Below are 20856 nucleotides of genomic sequence, written 5' to 3'. Positions count from 1 at the left end.
TTGTCAGAACTTGGATTTCGTGAGTCATTCTTTGAAGGAAGCCCAAAATCTAAAGTGCTCTGATTCAACATTCTTTCCCTGATCACTTTGAAACATGTTGTTGTGCCAAAATGGCTGGAGCCAGCCTCTGACTACTCTGGAGCTTCTCAAGCAGCTGGCTTGATAAAACACTTAAAAACCTTCACAAACAAGCAAGATGACTGCTATTGTTCTGGATCCATAGGGTATACAGTCACTTCCATCAGAAGAAGGGAGGAAAACAAGTAGGTAGTTGCTTTGGCTATTGTGTCTGTGCATAAATCCAAAGCTTATGGCTTTGTTAGGGCTTACACTGAGGCTATGCATCCTGTAGGAGCCAGCTCTGTGGCCTTGTGGTGACCTCCACACTATCACACAAACAGGAAACATGGGGGTGGGGTAGATAGACAATAGACACTACTGAGTGAGGGAATGGAATTCTCCTGTCGTGGTCTAGGGGCTGGAGAGATGGTGAGCTGGATTCCAGGGGAGATGAGCCAGGGTCTCCATGGATATAATACAGATATCTGTGCTCCAGTGGAAACCTTCCTCTATTAGCAATCCTGTATTGGGCAGGTCATTTAATGTATTTATGTTGTACTGTATGCAAGATCTTTGATCACATATGACTCATGTGTGTACTTGTGTGTATATCTGTGTGCTTTTCTGTGGTTCTTTCCTAGCTTAATAACAAAACTCATACTATCAGGGCATTTCTGTACTTCATTGGTTATAAGAATTGGACTGGAGCTGATTTTGATAGTTCTTTTGCATCTATCCACTTCTTTTACCTCCATTTACTTCTTTATGTGTGTTTTAATGGTTTTAGAGGCTATGTTCAAAATATATTCAAGGAAATGGAGAAATCTGAGTAAGCTAAACACAGGGCAGTCACTTCCTTTCTCCATTTGCTTTGTGTCTGCTATGAAATGCTAGGTAATTTTGTGAAAAGTGGCTATCTACTGCTTATTTCCTTGGCCATGAAATGAGAGAATTCTGCACGTCATAAAAGCACCTAGTTAAGAGCTTGATTGTCAAAGTTCAACAGAACCCACTGAGAGAGCACCAGAGTGGATGATGATATTGTGGCACTGTATCACATGATACAGAATGAAAGCTGGACACTTCCAGTTAAGATGGTGGCATAGGTACCATGCCAAAGCAGCCTGGTGAGGGGGAATCCAAAACAACAACAAAAAAGCCAGCAAAATACACACTTCTACTAAAAAGTGAGGTGAATAAGAAATTGAAAAGGCAGCGGAGAAGTAGGAGAGATCCAGGGCATCCAGAGCCCACACAGGCCAGCAGAAGCGGCTCTGGCAGGTCCATGCGTGGGTCCCCGGCCAGTTGCCAGGCTTGGCTTGAGCCACAGGAAAAGCCAGGTGAGGGTATTTTCCACTCACACTGGAGCTCTCTGCAAACTCAAGAAATGTGAAGGGAGAATGACAGTGAACAACAGTGAGAAAACTAGAGCAGCATTGGCAGCCTTCCCTCCCCCACCACCAGTGCCCAGCTCCAGCGAACAGAGCAGCAGTCCTGGGACCCGGCCATGCCTACTTGAACCAACAGCGGGACCCAAGCATAACTGAGAACAAAATCATCCCTAAAGGTAACTGGGATTAAACCAGGTCAGTACCCACCTAATAAACCTGGTATATAGGCCAGAGCCAGAAGTGTTAGTTGCACCTTGCATATCAGGATAAATTATATGTTAAATATGATGGATGGTCAGATTTGCCATTCTTTTTTTTTTTAATAAATTTTTTATTTATTTATTTGAGAGCGACAGACACAGAGAGAAAGACAGATAGAGGGAGAGAGAGAGAATGGGCGCGCCAGGGCTTCCAGCCTCTGCAAACGAACTCCAGACGCGTGCGCCCCCTTGTGCATCTGGCTAAAGTGGGACCTGGGGAACCGAGCCTCGAACCGGGGTCCTTAGGCTTCACAGGCAAGCGCTTAACCGCTAAGCCATCTCTCCAGCCCAGATTTGCCATTCTTAAATAAGCTGTACTTTGGGCTTGTTATTTGTTGCTTCTTGATTTATAGTGGCTTTGTTTCCTCTTCTGTTATACATTAGGGAAGGGTCTCACCTAGTCACAAGCTGACTTGGAACCCTCAACAGACCAGAAATCTTAACTTCCTTGTTGTCAGGATTAAGGGAGTGGGTGGGGCACCACACAGTCTAAGGGACAGACAGAGAATCTGGTTGTCATAATACCTACTCTTGGATAAATAAGCTGTGCTATTTTTCATTGAAAGTGTACATTGTTTAGTTAAATTTTAGAGACTATCTGTATTTGGTTCCACTCAGCCTACTTGAATACTCTCATAGGAGGCAAACATAACACCTAGAGTCACTTTTGTAGATACTCTGAGAGTCTTGAGAGCCACACCTAGGGCCTTAAGCTCCTACCCTGAAGATATATAACATCAGATTAATACATCTAATAATACCCAGCTAACTAGAAAATCTAATCATTAAATAATCCAGGATGCAAAAATATATATATTCTAACACAAGAAACACTAAAAAGCAAGACAATATAAATCCACCAAAAAGTATTAGTGTATCAGAAATGACCTCCAGTGAGAACGAGTTAGAAGAAATGCCTGAGAAAGATTTCAAAAGAATGATTATAAATATACTCAAAGAACTCAAAGAAGAAATCAAAGGAAGTAAAGAAGACACAGAATGCCAATTTAATGAAATAAGGAGGTCAATAGTAGACAGAAATAAGGAAATAGGAATAATAAAGAAAAACCAGTCAGAATTACTAGCAATGAAGAACACAGTTAATGAAATAAAAATCTCTGTAGAAAATCTCACCAGCAGAATGGATGAAGGAGATGACAGAATATCTAAGCTAGAAGACCAGGTAGCAGATCTAATATAGTCCAAAAACTAATAGAAAAGTATGAGTGGGAATACAGAGATATTCGGGACACCATGAAAAGATCAAGCATAAGAATTCAGGGCACAGTAGGAGAAGAATTTCACACCAAAGGCATAGTAGGCATCTTCAACAAAATCATAGAAGAAAACTTCCCCCAAACTGGGAAAGAGGTGCCAATGCAGATACAGGAAGCCTTTAGAACCCCAGCCAGACAAAAATCTGGAAAGAATCTCTCCTCGCCATATTATAATCAAACTACCAAACACACAAACCAGAGAAAAAATATGGAAAGCAGTCAGAGAGAAAAATCAAGTTACCAACAAAGGCCAGCCTATCAGGATTACAGCAGATTACTCAACACAAACTTTAAAAGCCAGAAGGGCATGCAGTGATGTATTCCAAGTCCTGAAAGATAACAACTGTCAACCAAGGTTACTTTATCCCGCAAAGCTATCCACTCAAATAGATGGAGAAATAAGTACATTCCATGACAAAAGCAAGCTAAAGGGGTGCTTGAAGACAAAACCAACTCTACAGAAAATACTTCAAAGAATCCTCCATGCTGAAGAAACAGATAATAACATATAAGGAACTGGGAAAACAAACAATACTCATAATGAAAACTGGGTGGAAGGTGGTTGGGTCACTAAGAAGTTGGCAAACTGAACTGAGAGGAGATATTTATCATTTGACTCTGAGGAAATAACTGCTGCATTTACCTTGGAGTTAAGGGTTCAATCAGGGTATGGGAAGGTATAGAAAACCCACACAACCCACGCAACATGATATAAAACACCACAACTAAGACAATGGCATATTCTTTGTGTGTGTACATGCTCAGATGTGTTCAGGAGGATGTAAATGTATGTGCACAAATATATATGGATATGCATGGGTGTGGAGGTCAGAGGATAACCTCAGGTCTACTTTTTTTGAAACAGGGTCTCTCACTGGCCTAGAAGTTTTCTAGTTAGGATAGACTGGCTGGCCAGAAAGCCCCAAGAATCTACCTGTTTCTGCCTTCCCATCACTAGGATAACAACTGTGTGTCACCATGCATGACTTTCTTAAGTGGGTTTCAGGGATCAAATTCAGGTCCATTTTACTGACTGAGCTATCTCCCACCCCCAAAGTACATTTTTTTTTTTTAATATCTTGCTCCTTTTAAAGTCTCAAACACTTGAATTGGCCTTGCTAAGTTTAGTGTAATTTTGCATTTTTATGACATATAGACTTTACACCATTTTCACAAATATTAAAGTCATTTACTTGAGTTTCTCTAAGATCCAACAACAAACTAATTCAAGGAACGATACATGGATATTATAAGCATATTTGAATTTAGAGTTTGAAGGTAGTGGGTCAAGGGGATCCACACTAACAAAATAGCCTCTCAGGGTCATTAGATGCCCTGTGGCTCCATCTTGGTCAGCCATGGAAGCTGCTGAGCCTCTCAGTGCCTGGGCATTTCTGCACTCATACATGTGCACAGGGATGCACACATGCACACATACTGTTTTCTATTCTCATGATACAGAAAATGTATTGATTTTAACACCAGCAAATGTTAGAATGTTCGCAAAGGTATAGAAACTTGGGAGGGGACACAGGGCACGTATCACCTCTGGTGATGATGACAATATGTTTGATGAAGGAGAGACCCAACAGCAGAGTACCAAAAGCACAGGTGAGGGGAGGAGTTAAGCTTTTGGACTAAGACAGAGCTAAGAGAGATCTGGAGTGGTAGGATGGAGAGAAAGCTTTAGGTGTCAGCTGGGTTTGATAAGATCATAGACAACTATAAAAACTTTTGGAGCTAGAAAGCCCAAACTTTAGACAATCCCTACTCTGTGAACCTTTGCATGGAGAACACAGATGAATCCCTGAGCATAATAGGACTAAATGTGTAGTTGCTTCTTGATCATCTCATATGAGCATGAATAGACACACCACATCCCACACAGAATGTGTGGAGACACATATTCTGCTAAAAGAAGTAGAATGTTCTAGTTCTACCATCAGAAGAATTCTTCTGAACTTTGAATACTCTTAGTTTACATACCTGAGATTTTTCCACAGAAGCTGTGTGTTTATCACACATTGGACTAATCTCCATTCCTCTCTCCCGTTCTTTGTCTCCTTGTTGGAAAAATTCTTCCATGATGCGATCAGTCCATTGCCGATACAATTCCAAGGACTTGGTGGGATTACTCAGGTCTGCACAGTGTACCATGTTGCGAAGAACCTAAAATTATCAAGTTTTGGAAATCCCATAAAATTAAGTGTAAATACTGCCAGAACATCTTATCCCTTTCATCCTAGTATACTTAATACCAAATCCAAGAATGTTTTAGTTGAATATAATTATGATGCCTGTGCAAAAAAGCAGGATGTCTATGGTGCTGGCTGGGGTGGCTCTCTACCAAGCAAAAAGGAGATATGTATTTCTTTTTAGACTATCTTTGGGCTTAAAAACTGGAAGGGCTTTATGAAGGTGAATTATGGTATCATTTATTTCCTAAGTTTGAAAATAATGTAAAGAATTAGTTAAAGTAGCTGTCTTCAAATTTTCCATTTGTACAAGGAGACCAGCTGATGGTAATTTGTTTAACCAGAACAGATTTAACATACTTCTAGTTGGTGTGATTTTTATTCAAACATAAGCTTTTAGGATCAATTGTCACATTTGTCCTCTTATAAGTAGATATTGTAGCTATGAAATTCAATAAATATTTCTCACAAGACAGGATAAATTTTACATTATTAGCTTTTTTACACAGAAAGATAAAATGGTAAAAAATTCTGTGAAAACAGAAATCATTGTAATAAAGGCAATGTCTACATATGATACAAATATGTAGCATGATTTTAAAATTTGATGGTATAAAGGTAACTTTATTTAATGCTAGTATATGATATTTGACTTAGTTCTATGTGGTTTAAATAAAACTATTTTCTCCTCTGTATATTAGTGATCTTAGAGCTTTTAGGATCAACATACAACCAATAAAAACATCACCATGAAGAAAAAAAAAATAGTCCAAACTTGTAGTAGCATCCCATATCATGTAACTAACCAAAGTTATGTTTTCTTTCTCTAGGTGCTGTTCGCTTATGTTTTGCTTAAGTTTGTGTTAAACATCCAATACCTGTATACGGTCAGTATAGTTGTCCAGGAGGAGAACACCTGAGCTGGTCACCTTCTTGGTTTCTACCATCGTCTTTAGGTCTGCCAGAAGACTCATATGCTTGGACATGTCAGTTGCTAACACCTTGAGTAAAATAAAAATGAAACCTTTTAATTGATTGGGTCTACATGAAAGAATGGCTAATGTAAATGGGGGTGAAGAAAGGGTAGAGTCTTACCATGTCAATCACCATTTTCCGGAGTGTCTGACGTTGCTTCTTGGTAAGACTTTGGAAGATGTCACAGTGTTCTTCTTGTAGCAGTTTGAAACCCACAGCAAGGTGATGGTTTTCCAATACAGACTCATCATTATACATCAGAGCAAGTTCTGAATCTAATTTTTAGAAAAGGTGAAGATGGTAAAAATGTAGTAAAATTGTATAACCCAAGCACTGGCATGGCTTCAGTGAGAATTGACATCAAGTTCTCTGTAAATTATTTCAAGAGTCACCAGAAGCTGTATCCATTCTTAAAAAAAAAAAAAAAAGATTCTAGTAGATACTGCTGCATGAGCTTTCTCTTTCACTCTTTCATTAAAATTCACTGCCTTAAAATACTCTTTTTTCACCCTAGATGAATAACTGGACATTAGATAAACTGCACTTTTATCTCAGCTTGTAATTTTCTTTATATATTTATACATTTTGTATTTTAGAAAAGAACAAAATGAAAATGCCACTGAACATTATTAAATATATTTTATTTTTAAAACTTTTACTACTTCCACATCTTCCCCAACCTCTGGCAATTGTAAGTGTGGTTTTCAAAATAGATAGTATGTTGGCATATAATTTTATTTTACCCAAATAATGTAGATTTTTGGAAATTTCTATAAATACAATAACTAAATATTAATGATTCTTTTCAAACAATTCTAGGTTCAGTTTTGTGTCTTCTGGGTTTCCACACCAGAAGTGACAATGAATAGGCATCCAAACTACAACTTCTAGTCTACTATTTATAATGAGGAATCAAAGCCATCTTTTGTTATGTAGAACCCTGGACCTTGGAATATAGACATGAATCTCGTTTTCTTATAATGAAGAAACCAGCCAAGTTATGGTGATGCACCACTAATTTCAGGTGCTGCTTTTACTCACAGACTATTGCTATAATAGTGTGTTTTGAGGTACATCCTCAGAACAGGTGGTAGGCTATCTGAAATCATTGGTTCTATTTTCCCTGTGATTAAGGGCACAGATCAGCAAGCCTGCTTTAAGTATTTCTTTTTTTAAAATATTATTTATTTATTTATTTATTTGAGAGTGACAGACAGAGAAAGAGGGAGAGAGAGGGAGAGAGAATGGGCACACCAGGGCCTCCAGTCACTGCAAATGAACGCCAGATGCATGCACCCCCTTGTGCATCTGGCTAACGTGGGTCCAGGGGAATCAAGCCTCAAACCTGGGCCTTAGGCTTCACAGGCAAGCGCTTAACCACTAAGCCATCTCTCCAGCCCTCAGCAAGCCTGCTTTATATGCTGTCATGAAGTAGGTGGTGTAGCAGAAAGATTGCTTCTCTTGTGTGAAGGTAACTGGAAGCAAATTAAATAACTGACATCACTCAGGAAGACAAGTAGCTGCCCAAAGTTTATGGTTTTTTTTTCAGTAGGACATAATTTAAGCAACCACAACAACAATGTATCATAAGCTTAGATTACTCAGATGATACTCTGATGGTAATGAAAAGGAACTTATAGCAAAAGGACTCTTTACTAAAGAGCATTGCAAACAGAATTTTGATAAATTTGTCAGCACTTGATTTCAATCATGACCAGAATGGGATAATGAGGTCCTCTGAAGAAAGTGCACTTAGATTTTCAGCACAGACAGATAATACACTAAGAGAATGGATGAGTTTTTATTAGCATAGAAACCAAACAGTTTGGGCATAATCAAATCTTTGGCTACGGTTGGGATTCTCATGCCAGACTCTGAAGGATATACTAAGTCATTATCTTTGCTATAGACTAATCCATAATCAACACAGAGCAATCAAAAGAGAATGTGTGGGGCATATAACAACCTTCCTCTTGAATTGTGGAATCCATTCCAAGGCTTCTTGGGGAATATTATTTCTGTTTAAAATGCTCAGATCTAGCATCCTACAGGATGGGATGTTCATAGGTTACTATGTTGTGTGTGAGAACACTGAACAAAATTGGAAGTCACTATCAGTTATTCCCAAGCTTTCCTTGCCTCCCTGGGCAGTTCCAAATCTGTCATTCTTTTCATATTGTATTTCTCAAACAACACTTTTTTTTTTTTTTTGATTTTTCGAGATAGGGTCTCACTCTAGCCCAGGCTGACCTGGAATTCACTATGGAGTCTCAGGGTGGCCACGAACTGACAGTGACCCTCCTACCTCTGCCTCCCAGTGCTGGGATTAAAGGTGTGTGCCACCATGCCCGGCCCAAACGACACTTTTAATGGCTTTTCTCTGATCCTCTCTATGTTCTCCATGCAGCTCAAGCACTGTGTTGTCACACTGGACAGTGTATCCAGGAAAAGCCTGAGCACATTGGATGAAATGGAAGGATTACTTCATCATCACACTTATTATTACCCATAGTGAAAACTGCAATGAATCACACCCTGATCGTAGATGACTATTTAGTAGTGAACTCACTTGTGTTGATGAGAAACTGATTGGAGACTCCAGGATGATCAACATCATGGATAGCAGCTGCAAAAATGGCAGCCAGGATTTCCAAATCAGTGAAGACAGCCTGTGGGTCAAGATGAGCACATGAACTTCCCATCACACTGACCTATTCTGCTTTTTTACATTTCATTTCATTTTATTTGGACATATTGATTTATATAACAATTCAAAATTCTGTCTTTATTATACATAGAATCTATTACCATAAAGCCTTTGATGTGAAAGTGACAGTGGCCAGAGCTCAGCCCACACTGAGCCAGAGGCTTAGAATGTCATTAGCACAATGTCCATAGTGTGTGAATGCTTGATGCTGGTTTCTTGGATGGTGGTGTTGGGGGGATGAAAACATGGTACTTATGGTACCCAAGCATGTTCAAGTCGAACAAGTCATATCAGTTCTGCATGGGGATAAATATAGTAACTTTCGTATTTAGGCTATGTAACTTGGGAAAAATGACTGAACTCCAGATTTATAAGATAAACAATAAATTATTTCCCACAGCTAAATTTATAGTGGGGCCACAAGCTGTTACATATTCAGTAATTCCTTTATTCAGTGCGTAGTATATGTCTATTAAATATTTACTATGGGCCAGTAAAATTTGAGAACACCCCTAAGGAGTGAAAGCTAATCCTCATTGTTTCACTGCTTTATGCTATGCCCTGATGGCTTCCCTCTCCTCCCTACCCTATGCATACTAACTTGAACCTAGTACTTATTAGGTCATGCTCTGAAGGTTCCTTGGCATCTCTGAATACTTAAATTTTCTGGTCCTTCAAATACTAGTTAATTTCTGATCTCTCCTCCAGAAGTTATCTCTAGTACTAGTTAAATAATGTTGCCCTAGTTTAATATATCGAACATAAAAACAGAACTGGTTTTTCCTCCCCCTCTCCCCTAAACATCCTTATCTCTATCTCACTTTCTTAAATAGTCATAAATTTTTATTCTTAGAAAATATGGAAACTGGGATGGAGAGATACCTCAGTGGTTAAAGGTGCTTTCTTAGAAAGCCTGATGATTTGGACTCAGTTTCCTAGTGCCCACATAAAGCCAGATGCACAAAGTGGTGCATGTTCCTGGAGTTTGTTTGTAATGGCAAGAAGTCCTGGTGTACCCATCCCCCCTCCCCTACTCTCTCTCTCAGTTTCTCTCTTCTTGCAATTAAATAAAAAATATTTTAAAGAAATATGGAAGCTAACCACAGAATTTTAGACAACTTAATCTTTCTTCACTTCCCAAACTGAGTTTGCAAAGGTGGTTGGATAGGGCTTGGCCAGTCCCTTCCTGAAGTGCCCAAAACATTTTGGAAGTAGCTGATCACCCTTTCCATATACCCATAGGCAGGAGAGCATAGCTAGGCATATGACATTATACTAGCAAATGCAACAACATTAACCTATGAAGGAAGGAGTCATAGCCATCTCCTCAAAGGTTACAGGGAACACTTTATTATTCATTTGTTATTCATTTGTTTACTCTAGATTTATTGTTAATTTGTCTTCAACATAAAAAATTAGTTTGCTGAAAAAAATTAGTTTGCTGAATTCTGGGAAAGATGAATCTGTGGATGTCAATTCCTAATGGGGACTATACAGAACATTTTATATTATAGTGATGTGATGTCCTCCACAGTGCTTGGGATGGAGGTGGGCAGTTCAAATCAGTATAAGAATTATATATGTACTAAGTACTGGACACTGTACAAGATCTTTGGTGATATATTCTAACTTTTACCAGGAATACAATGAAGAATTAAAGACGGTTTTAATTTAATAATTTTCAGTTGGAAAGCAAAGAAACAAGTGTTGACCTTTTTTTTTTTTTCTTTTTATAACTAACCCAACTGGTGAGTGCTATGCCTAGAAAAGATGCAGCTCAAGTGCTTAGAGCTATGCAATTGCATTATTTGTGTAAACATATGGTATATTGTGTGGTACCTTTAAAAGAAGATGGGTGGATATACAAAACAGATTATAACTACTTACATCTAATGCTGGTGTAGAAAGAAGAACATGGGTTGACTGAGCCACATCAGCAGCATGCAGGCTATTATGGTAAGCCACATCAGAATGGTAATGGTCTTCTAAAGTCATCATGTAGGTGACAAATGTGTCAGATGAGATTTTGAATGTCTTTAGAAGGTCTCTTTCCTATGTAGTAAAATGGATTAGAACACAAATAAGTGGATGTCCAAAAATGAAGAAAGGTTAAATCACAAAAATAAATTGGTATGGAAAAAAGTCATTCAGAGCTCTATGACCAGACAGCCAGCATTTACTCCCACTCACCCACCTGGAATATGGCATACATGATGCATGTGAGGGGCCGATTATGTGAATATCCCGCAACATTGAAAATGTTAAGACCCCATTTATTCAGGTCTTCCAGCTCCTGCAATCAAAATTAGAGGTATTTAGCAATAAGAGTAGCTTCAAAGTATTTTTAAAAATATTTTTAAAGATTTTCTTTAGTGGGATTTGGTAGCTGTTAATGTATCTTCTTAGGGTGTTCTAGTTGCATGAGAATTCTGAGAATGGTCTGGCTTAGTAGGTTGGGTATCCTTTTCACAATAGGTACAAGTTCATGCACATTTTTTCTTTGAAAGAAATAGCCAAGTTTATATCTATTTATGGTTTAGTTGCTGACCTATCCTTGTCATGAATTTGTCTTCAACCAATGCTTCTTTCAAAGGTATCTTGAATGAGCAGAGACATTTATCTGACTCCTTTCCCTCTCTCCTTGTGACTCACTGGCCCATCAGTAACATCTGCAAAACAATTTTGGGGAAATTCTACCCTCCGGTTATTATCACTAAAGTCAGGTCAAGAAGACTCAGCTGTCAGGATGTACAGAATTCAACCCCAATTTAATATAAAGAATGAAGAATGCCTGATATAGGTTCTTTCTCAGGAATGCTGGGTCACAGTCAGGCATTGGAGGACCATCACTCAGACATGTGTTAATTATAGGATTATTCCATGATTATCTGATTAAGAAATAATTTTGTTCCATTTTGAGTAACTGCTCAAAGCACAGTTTATTTATTTTTTGTTGTTTATTTATTTGAGAGCAACAGACACACAGAAAGAGACAGATAGAGAGAGAGAGATAATGGGCATGCCAGGGCCTCCAGCCACTGCAACCGAACTCCATGCACACCCCCTTGTGCATCTGGCTAACGTGGGTCCTGGGGAATAGAGCCTCGAACTGAGGTCGTTAGGCTTTACAGGCAAGTGCTTAACCGCTAAGCCATCTTTCCAGCCCCAAAGCACAAAATTTTATGGGTCTTTGTCTAACAATTTTCAGAAGGTCTCAGCATGATGTTTGTTATCTTAGAGGAAGCTCATTTGATCCTCTCAGCAGGCTATGAGGACTTTAGCTGTCACTTTGTTAGCCCTCTAGAGGAAGAACAGGTTGTTTCTGTGTTTTCCTTCACTACTGGGATTTGGGATCCGAAGCCAGTGCTTGCCAGCCTCTTCATTTCTTCTCCAGCCCTGCCATTCTGTGCACTGTCCCCTGGGATTCTGTAGACCTGCTGGCTTTCCCTGGCACTTTCCTGGGCTCCTTCAACTGGCTATTCCACTTATGAGGGATTCTGGATTACTGAGCTTATACTTAGGACAGAAATTCTTTTGGTATGAAAGAAAAATTTCAATTAGGTTCCTTAGCAAAGGACAGGGAGGCTATCTTCCTCATCATAAAAATTTACAAGACATAAGTGATCTTAAAGTATATGGCATATGTGTATAGTGGACAGCCATATGCACCTTGGCCAGGTGATCTTCATTTTCCGTGCTGACTCCAAAGCGGGAGATGCTGGTGTTGTTCAGGCTCGAGCTGTGCATGAGCTTCTTCACCCCACTTATCTGTGTCATGAGCTGCTTCTTCTTCTTCTCCCTGTCCTTTGGGGTGGGGGCTGGGATCTCCACATCATTCTGCTTGTCTGCAATGGATTAAGGACAGGGTTTTGAGCATATAGTGTAATACTCAGAACAACATGAGCCAGGTGTAATGAGGTTTCAATTTCTTATTGCATAACTTCACAGGATCTGCAGATAGTCTGGTGAAGTAGGAAAGGAATATGATTTGCCATTCCATTTTATTACCCAAGTGAGCTGAGGCCCAGAAGAGCTGAGTAAACTTATCTTAGAAGTGGCAGAGATGGCATAAAGCCCAATCTTCTGCTTTTAATATAATTTGGAATAATATTCATATTTTAAAGGTGGGGTATTAGTACTTGATTTTTCATTAAAGGGAATATAATAAAAATTTAAAAGTTTTTAAAATTATGCTTACTGGCTTGGCATGGTGGCACATGTCTGTAGACCTAACACTTGGGAGATGGAGGCCTGAGGATCAGTAGTTCAAGGCCATCCTTGACTACATGAGACCTTGTCTCAAAGAGCAAAACAAATAAAAACATTAGCTAGACCAGAGACTCAGGTAACAAAACCAAACTATAGTTGCCTCATTTGACATCACTTTCCTTTAATAAAAATTTTGTATGATTTTATCTGCTTAAATGAGCAACAAATATGTTAGAAAAAAACCAGATGGTTCATGTGTATAATTACTTTAAAGCCTTGATTTGTTACCATTTGAGGAAGGGGAAGATTATCATTTCAGATTTTTTCTTCATATTTTGTGCCCATTAATTCGCTAATAAATATTAAGACCTCCATACTCATACTCCATACTCATACTCTATAGACATTATAGTTCTTTATACTTGTTAAATATTTATAACTTCTTTAATATTTAAAAAGATGCTATAAGGTTACTGCAGAGCTAACATTAGTGAAATAAGTGACTGTGACTTGTAGAAACTCTTCCCTTTATCGCATGCTGTCGAATGCTGTATTTGTTTTCACTGGGAGATGCATCCTGAACACTTCCAAAAGTGCATAATCTCTCACTCATTGCCTGTGAATCCATAATAGTAATAATGATTTTGTGGCTTATCTACTCCTTCCTCAACTAAATGACATCTGTTGTTGAATCTTTAATTTAATTTAATTTTCACAGAGACAACTACTCCATTGGAAAAAGTGTGCTTCCAGATACCATATTGGGTCTAGACTATTTGTTGTTAGACTCATGCAGATGATGACATAGTCTTGTGTCCTCCCCAGGGACTTCTGCCTGCTCAGAGGCTCTGTGAACACTTCTTCAAAGCAAAGCAAGCATGGTGAGAAGCTGGCAGGACCAGCTCCAAGTTTACCTTGTCACCTGGCTGGGGTGGAGGTGGGGACTGCATTCTTCCACCCCTATGTGCCTGTATGGTGCTCTAGACGATAACTTTTGCTTAGAGAGGGAATTTTAGTCATTTCTACGAGCTTAGGCATTTCCAAACAATCTAACATCAGAAAAACCTTTTCCTGCCACCCAATTTTGGGCATTGAATCTATATTTTATATTATTTTGAAATTACCTGTCTTCCTGTCACTGCACTCCTAGTAAGTATTACTTTTTACTAAAATGAAAGGCCATACTAGCCCTTGCCTTTCCCAACCACCATTCTTCACACATCTGGTTAATGAGGCTATTAGAAGCCCCTAGTGCCTAGGCAGATACAACCATGCCTAGTGGGACCTGCAGCACCTCCTCCCTTATTCAATTAAAGATTGCCTGCAGCAGTAATTGGGCAGAAGTAGTGCTGCACTGCAGGGTGTCAGCTAGGCACTCCTATGTGTTCCCCTACTCTGGCACTGAAACCGGAAGCAGGCTTCCCTAGTCCAAGTTTCCTGGTCAATACTTAGGCAGCATAGTGTAGAAATCATCTGAAACACAGACTAAAAAATAATGAGAAACCCATAGTGGATTTACATTCTAAGTGGTCAATATATAATGGAGACACAGCTGGTCAGTGAAGCAAACACAAATAGAAACTGGTCTCATTCAAAATCTATTAGTGGCACAAGTTGAGGTGTGTGGCTTACTAGATCCCAGTGCCCTGTTTTTAAGCATGAACATTCCTAAACACTTTTCTTCAAATCTTAAAAGTTCTATTAAGTAGGGAAGTTAAAAGGACAATTTGCCTATAAAAATATTAAACAACTTATAACACTTAAAAATCTCGTTTTATGTATGTGCTATCTCCATCTATACCCTTTATTTCCCCTGAAATTAGATATTCTGAACTCTACTTGTTCCAGGAACCTTAGTCTGTTACCATATAATAGCATCAATTAGTGCCTAGGTAGGCACACAACCCTATTGCCTGTCCTTCTGCCTTCATTTGTGCACTGTCTTTTTAGAGATTGGAAAAAACATAAGACTCCCAGATCCCTGAATTAAAGGATGTCCCTTCTTTCTGGATATGTTTTAACTGTTGAGGGTCCAGCTGAGAATGTTACACAAAACAGGATATCTCTGAAGTGGTGAGGGGGAGATTCCTCTATTCACAAGGATACAAGGGAAAGCTGGGAGAAGAAAAGGGTCATTATAATATCTACTATAAAGTTAGATTCTAGGCATCTTGGAAGATTGGATATATGAAAAAAAAAAAAAAACTCTTTTCTGCCAAAGATTATTGCTTCTACAGCTAAAGAAACCATGTGCAGCACACACCCACATATGGGATAGTCTGGATGCCCCCTATTAATGTACTTGTGGACCACAGGCTGCACAGTGCTGCAGACACAGAACTGCTGAAAGAGAAAGCTGATGGGTATGCTGATAACAGACAGTGCTGCAGTGCTAGAGAGATGAGGCTGATAAAAATCATACCACAGGAGCCTGGCATGGTGGCAGACACCTTTAATCCCAGCACTCAGGAAGCAGAGGTAGAAGGATCATCATGAATTCGATTCCACCCCGAGACTACATAATTAATTCCAATTCAGCCTGGGCCAGAGTGAGGCCCTACCTCAAAAAATGGAAAAAAAAAAAAAAAAAAAAAAAAGGAAAAAAAATAGTACTACAGGCCATACAATATATGTCTTCATAGGCACCCATGCTAATGTTCCTTGAGTGATAAGTGCCTGTGCCCAAAATGAGACACTCAGCTGCAAGAGTGGGGGTATTTCTCTGGAAAATGGGGTTCCAGAAGAAGGATAATTCAGCAGTAATTCCAAAGCAACAGAATCAGAATTTCAGCCATTCATTTTGGAGGCACACATACATACTCTTCAGCCTCACTAAATTAAAATAGGTTACAACAGAGATACCTACAAGTCAGAGATCAGAAATCTCTAATATTTATGAATGCAGTTGAGGATCACTCCTGCAAACCTTATGGTTGGTGTCCTGTACAATGAAGCAACAGAGAATGAAGGAGCAGAAAAGGATAGGAAGACAGTGAAGCTGGCTAGAGAAAACTAGATCTTTTAGATATAAAATTCCTTCCTTCTTTCAGCACTTATCCTTAAGAAATCAGTTCACAAAGTTACACTCAAATTATTTCTAGGGCACATTCTCATGTACTGTAGAGTTAGCACAACCCTGAGAAATAACCTTCTAGGAAAGGGTTGTTTGTTTTGTTTTGTTTTTTAACCAGACCCTCATTACTGGAAGAAATGAAAGCATATCACATCAAAGGGGCTGTCCCACGTTTAGGTGACAGGACCTCTGGAGGTCCTGACAGAGAGGATGGGGACATATAAATAATCCAGAATATAGAGTTAGCTCAGAGGGACTTGCTGCCTTTAATAGATATTTTTATTTTTAAAACATTATTTAACTGAATATTTTTTCCCTTAAAAACTGCCTTGAGGTCTTGAATGAATTTGTTTTCTGTGATTTAACCCCACCCTACCCCAATTTCATAAGGGGTATCTTTGATAGTCTGCATAAATTCACATCTTGCAAAAGCTCAGTTACAGGACAGGACTTCACAAATAATAGCTTACCTAAGAAAGTATTTGAAATGTATTCAGACACCTGGTTCCCTGATCGGCTCATCTCTGAGAGATGTGTCAGCTCCCTGCTCAGCATTCTTTTAAACTGTTTATGAAGAAAACAAAATGGATTAGCTACCAAATAAAGAGCAAATTATCACTTTAAGTATTCCCAACTCTTTCTAGGAACCAAAAGATTAGTATGAAATGATATCATTAGATAAGTGAATTGGTTCTACAAAACATATGATCCTTTAATTTGTAATTATTTCATCATCATTTTAGGAAAAATGATGTTTTTAAGATTTCTTAGAATTAAGATCTGACTTCTGAAGGTGCAAACATAGAGGAAGGAATTTTAATAGGGGTTAAAATAATTCCACTTGAAAAATAAAGCTGTGTTTTAAAATAGAAAATTAGAAATGAATTTAAAAATATAATTTGAATTGATAACCAATACAATGAGAGCATTTAAATGAAAAGTTTAAGGGAAAATGAAAGAAAGAAAACTCCTTTAAACATAGAGTTGAAAAAGAGCAGGATTAAAAGTTACATCATAGTATTTCTAAATATATTATAATATAACAATCCCTTATTTCATTATAAGAAGCTGCAGCAGGTGACTGGATATATAAATTAAATCATACTGAAGCCCTTTACTTCACAGAAAACACAGATCTAAATGTCTTACATTCTATCAAAGATGCAGTCAGTCTAACCCACCTTGATGTAACCCCAAGACACAGATAGCAAATAGTTTGCCTCCGGCATTTTGGAGGTTCTTCTTTCCACAATCCACAAATCCCTTTGAAAGAATTCACTTCTGAGAGACGCAATCCTGGAAGATCTGGACAGCTCTGCAGATCCAGTGGTAAAAGAACCAAAGCTTAAGAAAAGATGAATCCTTTCCAGTGTATATTTCCTAATCCAAGCCAAGCCTATCTTTGTACTTCGTCCCTGCAAGAAGCCTATGCTTGTTCTTATTTCCTGGCAGGAGAGTAATGAAGTCAGGAATTGTATGGAGCAGCAAGCTCCAAACGTCGTCAGCTGCCTGACTCACTGGACTCATCACTTATGCAGAGTCCTAGTGCCTGAAGGGGTTTCCTCCTAGATCAGTTCTACTTAGCTGAACTCTACCGAAGGAAGCAACCATTCCCTTTTCCCCAGAAGCTGCCTAACCAGGAAACAGCCATCTTTTAACAAAAGGAGATTAAAATGGAGGAAGCTCCATGAATATTTAAGTGAACCTGAAGTCCACCCTCCCCCTTGTAGGTGTCTCCTCTGCAGTTGCAATCCTAGTGCTCTGCCCAGCCACTTAAGAGCTCATGTATTCCATTAATTTACTTTTGGAGCTTTTTATTTTTTGAAATGATAAAGCTTAGAGCTGTAGCTGTTTTCAGACTAGGTTTCTAATACAGGAGAAATTTCTTTTTAACTAGCATTTGAGGGTGATATTTGCCCACCAATGACATGCTGACTCATTTATTCTGCTTTCACAATAAAATGTATTGGAGTTAAATTAAAGTTTTTCTTTTAAATAGTACTTCACATGCAATGTGAAATTTTCTACACTCCATCAGTTTATTAATATGCATATTAGATCATACTCAGAAAATGGATTAAACTTATTTGACCTTTCCATCTAGAATCTAGAGTGTGTTAGTAAATATAAGATATTATTTGAACAAATGCTTTGGGTTTGTGAGGGACTTTGCTTATTAGACGTCTTAGTGTTATATTCTTTCATTAATGTTAGAAATATTTATGAGTTAAATCATTTTAATTTTATTTTAGCCACCTGAGACATGTTTAAAAATCCTATAGGTTCTCTTACCAGCCCCCTTTCTTTGTCAACATTATAATACATACAAGACTGGGGACCTATGGCAGTGGGATACTTGCTCAGGCTGGTCCCACTCTTCTCCCCCCCCTGTGCTCCTACCTCCCAGGAGTTCATGTGCAACCTATTGGAGTCATTAGAGTCACAATGACTTTAGGGGGCATTAACTTTGACTCAAATATTATACTTTATAGGTCACAACTTTATAGGAATTCCAGGGCATCAAAAGTGAAGGGGTTGAAAATCCCTCTGGAAATCAAAGAATGGTCTAAGTGGCAGAGAGAAATGGACAGCAGTGACATAGGTTAAAGGGAAATGATTGAGATAAACTCACTTCTTGGGGCTCTGTTTCTTTTGTTAATAAATTTTTCTCCTACTCCTCCCCTCCTTTCCATTCTTTCCCCCCCTCTTCCTTCATCTGTTCTCCCTGCCCACTTCCTTCTTCTTTTTTCGAGGTAGGGTCTCACTCTGGCTCAGGCTTACCTGGAACTCACTATGTAGTCTCAGAGTGGCCTTGAACTCATGGTGATCCTCCCAACTCTGCCTCCAGGAGTTCTGGGATTAAACGCATGTGCTATCACACCCTGCTAAAATGGCTAATTTCTAAGGGCTCTTTCTAAAGCCCCTATGTTTTATTTTCTAAATCTGACACTAAGGTATAACAGAAACAAAACAAAATAAAACAGGGATATTATTCCCTTTCTCAAAAACCCTTTATGAGATTTATAATTTCTACTATTCCTAATATTTTAGATTATCTAATAATTCACTTCTTCCCTTCTGTCTGTCTTTCATATATTCCTTTTAAACTCCATGCTGAATTCTATTAATAGCATGTTTGTCTTATTTGAGAAGCAAGTGAACTAGCACCGGATGAACTGGTAACTGAATGAAAGAAGGCATACTAGCCATGCTGGGAGCCAGGGAGCACAGCCCCTGGGCATGCAGCAAACAAGTCTGGTCTCTGAGCAAAGGGGCAGACAGTTCACCGTCTGTTGCAGACAGTTTTAGGTTTGCTGAGATGAACTTCTGTACCAGGCAAAGTTATGGAGGAAGGGATTTAATAAACTTACAGATTCAGGGGAAGTCCCATAATGGCAGAAGTATCTGCCCTGCTTTCACAGGTCCGAGGGGGGGCGGTTCATGGGGGAGACAGAGAGACCATAAGCCCAAAAACCACATCACCCAGCACACTTCAGGAACTCCAGGAGGAACTTAGGCACTTTGCATATCTTAGATTGTAATTTCAAATCCACACCTTCTCCAGCCAGGTGGCTGCAGGTCCAAACTACAAACTAATAAAATACTGAATATATTGGGAGCCATCTATTCAAACTACCACACTGTCCAAGTGTACAGAATTGAGAATTGAGTGATTTCTTTTCTTAAATTCCCTGTGATGTCATGTCACACACTATGAACAAATATGATGAAAACCAGCACAAATATCTCCACAATAATTCTACAATACAATATTGACACCTATGATGAAGCAAAGACAGAATGAATTCCATTCACTGGCTAGAGTGTGTTCAAGGAACATAAAAGACAAAGTTGGAGCACATTAGTAGTGCCTCTGACAGAGACTGGAAATAGAAAATCAGAAGAATTTAAATACTATTGTTCTACAAATTGTGACTAGGATTTATATAGCACCTGAAATCTTTCTTTAGGATTTCTTCCTATCTATCTTTGCCATTGTAGATTTTTTATTACAAATTCTGAAATCTTTTCAAGAGAAAATATGACACACATTAGAATGCTTAAAAATGACCCTTCCTAGACCCACAGTAATTCCCTTAATAATGTTTATAGAAATTCCTCATGACCCACATTTCCTTAACTCTTACAACTCTTAGCAACTGCTGCAGTGACATGATTAAATGGACAAAAGCACTGAAGACTTGTATCATCACTGATTTTATATTACATAGCATTTGTAAACCATAGAGAGTACATGTATACTATTTTTATGTATTTATTCTTCTGCATATGTAACTTTGCTAATTTAGCTAATAAAGTTCAACATACCTAATTGAATGTAAAATTCAGATCAATTTTTTAGTGTATACATGTATTTCAGATATTACATGTCTAAATATCTTATAAAGTTATTCATGGTAATATCCTTATTGTTATGTCAGGTTGAGAGACACTTTTAGATAATTAAAATTTTCCAAACTTTTTATTTTGACAGAGGCCATCCCTTCTTGTGAGAAATAAAATAAGACCAACAATTATTCCTGGAATTTTTTATGTCATTTTATATGCTGGCCCACCCCTTTTTATTCTTTAAAAGTCTTTCGGCAGATTTTGAGTGTTGGCTTGATAACTAAATACAGCCTTTATCAACAGATGACTAAAATCACCATAGCAAGTGAGGCAAGTTAAGGAACCAGGGCTCACTATTG

The 20856-nt window shown here is 38.5% G+C and overlaps 1 protein-coding gene across 7 annotated transcripts in view; it reads right to left on the bottom strand.

Annotated features, from left to right (window-relative positions):
* Positions 1–20856, bottom strand: part of Pde4b (phosphodiesterase 4B) — a 467475-nt gene that overhangs the window by 1427 nt on the left and 445192 nt on the right. For 6 of the 7 annotated variants that reach the window (XM_004661721.2, XM_045149397.1, XM_045149398.1 and 3 more), the window contains 8 exons: positions 16618–16711; positions 12535–12710; positions 11060–11158; positions 10753–10917; positions 8728–8827; positions 6279–6433; positions 6062–6184; positions 4975–5157 (listed from right to left, as the gene is read on the bottom strand). In XM_004661721.2, the coding sequence (XP_004661778.1) occupies positions 4975–5157; positions 6062–6184; positions 6279–6433; positions 8728–8827; positions 10753–10917; positions 11060–11158; positions 12535–12710; positions 16618–16711 (1095 nt within the window). Of the gene's footprint in view, positions 1–4974; positions 5158–6061; positions 6185–6278; positions 6434–8727; positions 8828–10752; positions 10918–11059; positions 11159–12534; positions 12711–16617; positions 16712–17328; positions 17646–20856 lie in introns of those variants that run through there. The other variant, XM_004661723.2, reaches the window with a different exon arrangement.

The sequence above is a fragment of the Jaculus jaculus genome, chromosome 5 (genome assembly GCF_020740685.1).
Source record: "Jaculus jaculus isolate mJacJac1 chromosome 5, mJacJac1.mat.Y.cur, whole genome shotgun sequence".
Classification (NCBI taxonomy): Eukaryota; Metazoa; Chordata; class Mammalia; order Rodentia; family Dipodidae; genus Jaculus; species Jaculus jaculus.
This window is presented reverse-complemented; position numbering and strand designations above follow the sequence as displayed.